This window comes from Alosa pseudoharengus, unplaced genomic scaffold, assembly GCF_046254945.1.
Source record: "Alosa pseudoharengus isolate Yale_2024_CS ecotype anadromous, Long Island Sound unplaced genomic scaffold, YU_APseudo_1.1 YU_APseudo_1.1_scf_2, whole genome shotgun sequence".
NCBI lineage: Eukaryota > Metazoa > Chordata > Actinopteri > Clupeiformes > Clupeidae > Alosa > Alosa pseudoharengus.
Genome location: NW_027468663.1, coordinates 57,427,971 through 57,437,970, shown reverse-complemented (window position 1 = coordinate 57,437,970; position 10,000 = coordinate 57,427,971). Strand labels below are relative to the sequence as shown.

The 10,000-nt window shown below is 42.4% G+C and overlaps 1 protein-coding gene across 1 annotated transcript in view; it reads right to left on the bottom strand.

The window, feature by feature from the left end:
* Positions 1–10,000, bottom strand: part of syne2b (spectrin repeat containing, nuclear envelope 2b) — a gene marked incomplete in the record, with an annotated part of 128,250 nt that overhangs the window by 65,893 nt on the left and 52,357 nt on the right. Inside the window, 2 exon segments of the mRNA XM_076295622.1 lie at positions 1,107–1,274; positions 1,495–1,653. Of these exon segments, the coding sequence (XP_076151737.1) occupies positions 1,107–1,274; positions 1,495–1,653 (327 nt within the window).

Genomic DNA, 10,000 nt, shown 5'->3' with positions numbered 1-10,000 from the left:
ATTCACATGTTTCAGCAGTGATCTCCAAGAGTGCAATGAAGGCCTTTGAGAGACACCAGTGGTACTTCAGCACAAGAAATCCCTGGCACCAGCTTGCTTGCTGTCAAACCATCTACCTCCTGCACATGTCCAAATGACAGATATGGCTCAGGTTTCGGCAAGCCCAAATTTCCAGGAAAGATAACCCAAAAGACGACACTAGCAAACCTGGGACCTGATTTGTGGTATATCTTTCATCTTCTGCAGCTGGACCCTGCTTTCCTCACCACTGACATCTCAACCTGGCCTGCTCACCCAGCCTACAAGGAGGCCTTGATTCACTTGGAGTCCATGAATGTGGTCAATGACAGTGTAATGTGAAGCTCAGACTACATAGGCTCTGCAAGAGGCGAAGAACATTACCAGAATGTTCTGCAGGTGGTGGAAGCAGACAGAGAGAAAACACCAAACCTGAGGAAGAGGAAGGGAAACATGTAAAGAGTGTGTGCTCTTTGATGTTAAAACATCAACATATGGTGGTTAGTTATTAAGAATTATGTACTGTATGTTCTATCTATTCATGGATTACCCATCTTGGTCTTACACTTTGAAATGTAAGGTGTTCATAGTTCTAGAATAGGGTAATGTTAGTTAATGGAATATAATTTAAGATTTTATTGATAACTTACTTTCATGCTGTTATTATGGAAAATCAATGTGAAATGATGAAAATCCATGTGAAATGACAACTGCCATATCTCAGGAAGTAATAAAGATAGAGACACACAGCTGGCACCAAATGATGCACAATGTACATATTTATATTCAACTTTATTTGACATTATAGGGCTAGATCTATTATTTTTGCCATTATTTAAGAAAAAAATGATATTTGTATGTCCGTTGTTAGTTGGAAACTTCAGAGGCTCGGTGGACCCCTTAGATATCAATAGAATTTTATAAAATTTCTCATGGAAGTTTAATTTAGTTAGTGTAAAAAATCTATTCTAGGTACAGATTGATTTTCAAAAAAATTGAAAAAAGTGGGGCAAATGATGCACCCTACTGTGTGTGTGTGCATGTGTGTGTGTGTGTGTGTGTGCTGTGTGTGATCCGGTTGCTGGTACCTTCATGTCCAGGACCTGCTTCTCGCTGTGGAAGGGGTGTGACTCAGCGAAGACGGCCATCTTGGCGGCAGCCCACGTGTCCACCTCCGACCCCAGAGCCAGCTGCTTCTCCCACAACTCCATCCCCACACACAGGTTATCCATGTACGAGTCCGTCTTCTCCGTCACCTACAACACACACACACACACACACACACACAGGTTATCCATGTACGAGTCTGTCTTCTCTGTCACCTACTACAGTATACACACACACATGGGCACACATGCACGCACACATGCACACATACAGTACACACTAGGTTGAGTGTGATTATATGTGTGTGTGTGTGTGTGTGTGTGTGTCTGTGTGTGTGTGTGCGTGTGTGTGTGTGTGTGTGTGACTTACATCCAGCCAGGTGTCCACCAGAGCATCGGCCTCTCCTTCGAACGGAGTTTCCTTGCAGTCTGGGATTTTCTTCAGGTGTGACTGCAACTGTCTGCACACGGCTCTGATCTCCTCCATCTTGGCTCCAAGACTGCTGAGCTCATCCTTGATACCGTGGACCTGAGGAAGGACAAAAAGGGCTCAGAACTACATTATGTACAGCTAAACACTACAGCTAAACACTACAGAACTACACTACAGAGCTACACTACAGCTAAACACTACAGAACTACATTACAGCTAAACACTACAGAGCTACACTACAGCTAAACAGCACAGAGCTACATTACAGCTAAACAGCACAGAGCTACATTACAGCTAAACAGCACAGCTAAACACTACAGCTAAACACTACTGAGCTACACCACAGCTAAACAGCACAGAGCTACATTACAGCTAAACAGCACAGCTAAACACTACACTACAGCTAAACACTACAGAGCTACACTACAGCTAAACAGCTCCATCCAGCCTTACTGCAGATACCCTCGCCTCATTTTTTACAAACAAAGTGGCGGCAATCAGCAGTCAATTCTCTACATGCCCACTCAACGCATCTGACTCAGATACCGCACTCCTACAACCTCTAGGGACTGCTAGATCATCTTTTTCACCATTCACGCCTCTCTCCGAGAGTGAAGAATCTAGACTCCTGACATGCAGCCGTCCTACCACATGCTCGTTGGACCCTATACCTACGAGCCTACTTCAGTCCATCAGCCCGACCATCGCACCAGCTATCACACACGTGATCAATGCCTCGCTAACCTCCGGCACATTTCCAACAGCGTTCAAAATGGCCCGGGTAACACCGTTACTTAAGAAAGCTTCTCTCAACCCTGCTCAAGTCGAGAACTACCGCCCTGTCTCACTCCTGCCTTTCCTATCCAAAGGCATTGAACGAGCAGTCTCCAAACAGGTCTCTGACTTCCTTTCACAGAACAACCTTCTGGATCGATCCAAATCAGTCTGGGTTCAAAAGCGGCCACTCTACCGAAACGGCTCTGCTGTCTGTAACAGAAGCCTTAAAAGAAGCCAGGGCGACCGCTCGGTCATCAGTACTCATTCTGCTTGACTTATCGGCTGCCTTTGACACGGTTAATCACCGCATCCTTCTCTCTAAACTCGCTAACATGGGAATCTCCGGTTCTGCTCTCTCCTGGTTTGAATCCTACCTCACAGGACGCTCGCTTAACGTATCATGGCTTGGTCAGCTATCTGCACCTCACCATCTCACCACAGGGGTCCCCCAGGGCTCAGTACTGGGCCCCCTTCTCTTTGCTATCTACACCACCTCCTTGGGACAGATTATCCGTTCGCATGGCTTCTCATACCACTGCTATGCAGACGACACACAGCTCTATCTGTCCTTTCCACCTGATGACCCCTTGGTTTCAGCACGGATCTCAGATTGCCTCTCAGACATAGCTACATGGATGAAGGCAGACCACATCCAGCTGAACCTCTCAAAGACTGAACTGCTGGTCCTCCCAGCTAAACCTACCATACACCACGACATCAACATCAAATTTGACTCCCTGTCTGTTTCACCTACCAGGACTGCAAGAAATCTAGGAGTTGTTCTCGACAACCAACTAAACTTCTCAGATCATGTTGCCTCAGTCGCCCGGTCATGCCGTTTTGCACTCTACAACATACGGAAAATCAGGACTTACTTAACTCAAGATGCCACCCAACTTCTGGTTTAGGCAATAGTCATCTCACGACTCGACTACTGCAACGCCCTCCTGACAGGTCTCCCAGCCTGCGCAGTGAAACCACTTCAGATGATCCAGAACGCGGCGGCGCGCCTGGTCTACAACCAACCCAAGAGGGCACATGTTACCCCGCTACTCATCCAGCTACATTGGCTACCTATGGCGGCCCGCATCAAATTCAAGGCTCTAACGCTTGCCTACAAAGTAGTCTCCGGTTCTGCTCCCACCTACTTGAATGCCCTCATACAGACATACGCTACCTCCAGACCGCTGTGCTCCTCAGACGAACGACGTCTAGCTCTACCTCCGGTACGCTCAGGCCAATCCAAACTTTTCTCATCTGTTGTTCCTCATTGGTGGAACACACTGCCAGTTCCTACAAGGGCAGGGACATCCCTCTCCATTTTCAAAAAACTCCTGAAGACCCAGCTCTTTAGAGAACATCTCCTCTCATAGCAACACTTACAACAAGTCTTGCTGATCCTAGCACTCACCAGCCGTTTTAAACTGACACGTAACTGTTAAAAACAGCACTCACTGATGCACTTATTCTTACTGTACTCTAATGTTTTTAAATTGTCCTAATATTGTTGAGAATTGCTCTAAAACTTAAACTGTTTACCATGTTGTTAGTCGCTTTGGCTAAAAATGTGTCAGCCAAATGTAATGTAATGTAATGTAATGTAATGTAATGTAATGTAATGCAACAGCACAGAGCTACATTACAGCAGAGCCCGTCTACGGAGAGCCTTGCCACTCCGTATTAAGTCCCATTGTACCGAATTTTGGATGCAGTTCCACCAGAGTTCCAATGGGGGCGATCGCCATGAGTGCAGAATGAATGGGAGTCAATGGAGCTAGACGGCTAAATTTGTCTCTTTCACCTGATTGTCGTTGACAAATCTCAGATTTGATTGTAGTTTGTATAACTTCAACATGGGTTATAGGTCAAAAGTTGAATGAACAAGTACTTATGTCCTTTTGATTTCTTACAGGTTGGGTCGTTGTTGCCCATAACACGCTAGCATTGTGCTAATGAATGACGTCATTGACACATTTGAAAGGCTTTTTAGAACAATTAAGTGACTTTAAAAAATATAATACTCCACCAAGTGTATTTTCTTTGCCTCCCCTTTCGAATACAATACTCAAATTACTTGAAAAAAAATTATATCCCGAGAAAAGTGGATTTTGAGGGGTACAGCTCCATAGACCTCCATGCATTCTGCACTCGTGGACGAGCGCCCTCATGTGGAACCACAGAAGGAACTGCAACCAGTTCAGAAACCGGAAGTTTTCCGAGAGTGGCAGTTCTCCCCTTATTAGACATTCTCTGATTACAGCTAAACACTACAGCTAAACAGCACAGAGCTACATTACAGCTAAACACTACAGCTAAACAGCACAGAACTACATTACAGCTAAACACTACAGAGCTACACTACAGCTAAACAGCACAGAGCTACATTACAGCCAAACACTACAGAACTACATTACAGCTAAACAGCACAGAACTAGCCTACATTACAGCTAAACAGCACAGAGCTACATTACAGCTAAACACTACAGCTAAACACTACAGAACTACATTACAGCTAAACACTACAGCTAAACACTACAGAACTACATTACAGCTAAACACTACAGCTAAACACTACAGAACTACATTACAGCTAAACACTACAGAGCTACATTACAGCTAAACACTACAGAGCTACATTACAGCTAAACACTACAGAACTACATTACAGCTAAACACTACAGAACTACATTACAGCTAAACACTACAGAACTACATTACAGCTAAACACTACAGCTAAACACTACAGAACTACATTACAGCTAAACACTACAGAACTACATTACAGCTAAACAGCACAGAACTACATTACAGCTAAACAGTACAGCTAACCACTACAGAACTACATTACAGCTAAACACTAGAGCTAAACAGCACAGAACTACATTACAACTAAACACTACAGAACTACATTACAGCTAAACACTACAGCTAAACACTACAGAACTACATTACAGCTAAACACCACAGCTAAACAGTACAGAGCTACATTACAGCTAAACACTACAGAACTACATTACAGCTAAACAGTACTGAGCTACATTACAGCTAAACACTACAGAACTACATTACAGCTAAACAGCACAGAGCTACATTACAGCTAAACACTACAGCTAAACACTACAGCTAAACACTACAGAACTACATTACAGCTAAACAGTACAGAGCTACATTACAGCTAAACACTACAGAACTACATTACAGCTAAACAGCACAGAGCTACATTACAGCTAAACACTACAGAACTAAACTACAGCTAAACACTACAGCTAAACACTACAGAACTACATTACAGCTAAACAGTACAGAACTACATTACAGCTAAACAGCACAGAGCTACATTACAGCTAAACACTACAGAACTACATTACAGCTAAACACTACAGCTAAACAGCACAGAGCTACACTACAGCTAAACAGCACAGAGCTACAGTACAGTACAACGAAATGCAGTTTGCGTCTAACCAGAAGTGCAAAAAAGCAGAAGAGTGCAATGTGATATACACAGTATAGGCAGGTGGTGCATAGACAGGACAAGACATATAGTGCAGTGTAGACAGTAGTATACAGTTGTTTTGCAGAAGGTGGTTTAGAGTAGCATACATTAAATATAAATATGTGCAGTGTATTAGCAGTTACTTTATAAGAGCAGAATAAATATGGCTATGTACTGTAATATGAACAATGTATGAACAACATGTACAGGTATGTGCAATGTAGTGGCGGTACCATTATAGTAGTAGTAAGAACAATATAGATATATGCAGTGTATTAACAGAATATATTACAGAAAAACTGAATAAATATGGATATTTAGTATGAACCATATAGACAGATATGTACAGTATGTACAACTAGAAATGCAATTCCAAGGAATTACCAGTGCATGAAAATGCTAAAGTTGTGATGTAAAATATCATGTATAGTTTAAACAGATAATACAGAGATGGTTACTACGGTGATGCTAGGATAGACATGGTGGTTGCATAGCTTAATAAAAGTTGATAGTTTAAAAGTAGACTGTTTAAAAACTGAATGTAGATAGTTTAAAAGTTGTTGATAGACAGTAGATAGTTTAAAAGTTGTTGATAGACAGCTGGTTTAATAGATAGTTTAATGATAGTTTAAAAGTAGACCGTTTAAAAGTTGAAGGTAAATAGTTTAAAAGTTGTTGACAGACTGGAAGTTGAATGAACGTTGATAATCAAATAGTTTAATGGCTGTGTATAGGTAGATATTTGACGATAACTGAAAGTTGGAATGGCTCTAATGTTTGCTAGCAGTTATGCTAAGATTTTTAACTATGCTAACCATGCTACTTAGCTAATGTTTTATAGCAGTGCTAGCAATGCTAACCTGCTAACAATGTTACTTAGCTAACGTTTTCTAGCAGTTTAATGAATGTTGATATTCAAATAGTTGAATGGCTGTGTATAGGTAGATATTTGACGATAACTGAAAGTTGGAATGGCTCTAATGTTTGCTAGCAGTTATGCTAAGATTTTTAATTCTGCTAACCATGCTACTTAGCTTATGTTTTATAGTAGTGCTAGCAATGCTAACATGCTAACCATGGTACTTAGCTAACTTAACTAACATTTTCTAGCAGTTTTGCTAAACATGCTAACTATGCTAGCAATGCTAACATGATAACTATGTTAACCATGTGACTTAGCTAACCAAGCTTATCATTTTTAGTAGTTATGCTAACTATGCTAACTAGCATGTTAACAATGCTAGCATGCTAACTATGTTAACCATGTTACTTAGCTAACTTAGCTAATAATTTTTAGCAGTTATGCTAACTATGCTAACCATGTTACTTAGCTAACTTAGCTAATCATTTTTAGCAGTTTTGCTAAAAATGTGAACTAGCCTGGTAACATGCTAGCATGCTAACTATGCTAACCATGTTACTTAGCTAACTTAGCTAATTATTTTTAGCAGTTTTGTTAAAAATGCTAACTAGCATGCTAACTATGCCAACCATGTTACTTAGCTAACTTAGCTAATCATTTTTAATAGTTATGCTAACTATGCTAACTAGCATGTTAACATGCTAGCATGCTAACTATGCTAACCATGTTACTTAGCTAACCTAGCTAATCATTTTTAGCAGTTTTGCTAAAAATGCTAACTAGCATGTTAACATGCTAGCATGCTAACTATGCTAACCATGTGACTTAGCTAACCTAGCTAATAATTTTTAGCAGTTTTGTTAAAGATGCTAACAATGCTAGCAATGCTAACATGCTAACTTTGTTAACCATGCTAACTAGCTACAGTGGGTAGGAGTCATAGTTGATGAAAAGTGTTGACATAGTTGATGACAAGTTAAAAGTTGTTGATAGACAGCTAGTGAATGTGTTTTAAAAGTTTAAAAGTTGAATGTAGATAGTTTAAAAGTTGTTGATAGACAGCTAGTTTAATAGATAGATAGTTTAATGATAGTTTAAAAGTAGACCGTTTAAAAGTTGAATGTAATAAGTTCAGTAGTTTAATGGGTTACATTGTTTAACAGTGGATTATTGTAGTGAGGACTTTTATTTTGAAACAGTTTTGGGCAGAGGAAACAGTTGAATAGGATGTGTAGTCTTAATTGACCCAGATTGTATGCTTAAAGCCTGAGGCTGCAGGTGGCCTGAACACCTGCCATAGGATTCTAATTGCTTAATGGCCGTATTATGATGTCATAATCGGCAATGTTAAGTCTATGGGGATTTTTAAAAAGTTTTTCTTTAATAGTTTAAAAAGTATAAAAGTTTCAAAGTTGAAAAGACATAGCAACCCGATCTGTTTGAAGACCTACGTTACAAAGTTTGAATGAAGTTTCTAAGTTAAACTGTTCAAGAGAAATTGCGTATAGAAAAAGTGGTAAGCGGAATAATAAGAAGTTGCCTAGGAAGAACAGTACAGTGCATTTTCATGCACTGTAATAAGTGTATGTGCAGGATGAAAAGCAGTAGAATATGGCTATGTACAGTATAAGTGTAATTACAGTATGTACATTTGTAAATAAATAGATGGATGGGCTAGATGGGTGGGATAGGGTAGTGCAGTTGTGGGGGGGGGGGGGGGGGGGGGGGGCTAGGGGATGTCGGCCTCCTTGTTGTCCCTGTCAAGGTTGCCATGGTCGTGGACACCGCAACAGGCACAGGCAAGGAGGCATCAGGCGGGGGCGGGGCAGGGGGTGGTGGGGGCTTAGTTTGTTGGATGTCACCGGGATGCAGAGTTTAGTAGGGTGACAGCCGCAGGAAAGAAGCTTCCTTTGAACCTGCTGGTTCGGATTTGGAGTGACCTGTAACGCCTCCCGGAGGGGAGTGGGGTGAACAGTCTGTGGTTGGGGTGAAAACAGTCTTTGATGATGCGCGCCTTACGCAAGCATCGCTTGCCCTGGATGGCCTCGATGGAGGGGAGTGAGGAACCGGTGATGTGTTGGGCAGTTTTCACCACCCTCTGCAGTGCTTTCCGGTGTGGGCAGAGCAGTTGCCATATCAAACTGGGACACAGTTGGTGAGGATGCTCTCGATGTTTCAGCGGTAGACGTTCACCAGGATCTGAGGAGACAGATGGACCTCAGAAAGAAGAGACGCTGGTGGGCCTTTTTGATCAGGGTAGAGGTGTTGAGGGTCCATGAGAGGTCCTGAGATGTGGACACCCAGAAACTTGAAGCTGGTGACATGCTCCACCTCAGTCCTGTTGATGAGAATGGGTGTGTGTGTGTGCTAGCTTTAGACTTCCTGAAGTCCACAATGAGCTCTTTGGTCTTCTTGGTGTTGAGAGCCAGGTTGTTATCAGTGCACCACGATGTTGGGTGCTGGACCTCCTCCCTGTAGGCCGTCTCATCATCATTGCTGATGAGCCCCATCACCGTAGTGTCATCTGCAAACTTGACAATGGTGTTAGAGCCATGTACAGGTTTGCAGTCGTAGGTGAAGAGGGAGTAGAGGAGGGGGCTCAGCACACATCCCTGTGGTACACTGGTGTTCAATGGTTGAAGAGGTGCGATTATCTAACCTAACAGACTGAGGTCTGTTGGTTAGGAAGTCCAGAATCCATAATCCATTTTGACAGGTGGACCACACCTCCTGCATGCCAGAGTCATTAAGCAGGAGAACAACCGATACCACCGCTGGATAAAGGAGGCGATTGAAATAGGAAAGCGGAGCCCAAAGACGATGAACAGAGATGAGGGAGCATATGCTCTCCCATACCTGGAGTGCCGTCCTGGGGGGTGGCTGACTGACAGCAGGAGGTGTGGTCCACCTGTCAAAAAACTGACAGATGGATCACACCTCCGTAACAACATCAGCTGATAAAAACGTGTCACACTACTCCACCGTGTGACCTTCTGATGAAGATGGAAGTATACGTCGAAACATGTCAAGGTAAAGAAAAAACATCTACCAATATATGTGTATGTGATAAAAGAAAACTTATTTATCTCAAGTGTAGACACAATGAATGCAATACAAGTAGTCCAGAATCCAGTTACAGAGGGAGGTATTGATGCCCAGTTCACTGAGTTTGGTGATCAATTTGGAGGGGATGATGGTGTTGAACGCTGAGCTGGAGTCAATGAACAGCATTCTTACATACAGTAGGTGTTGCTATTGTCAAGGTGGGACAGGGCAGAGTGAAGTGCCATAGAGATGGCATCCTCTGTGCT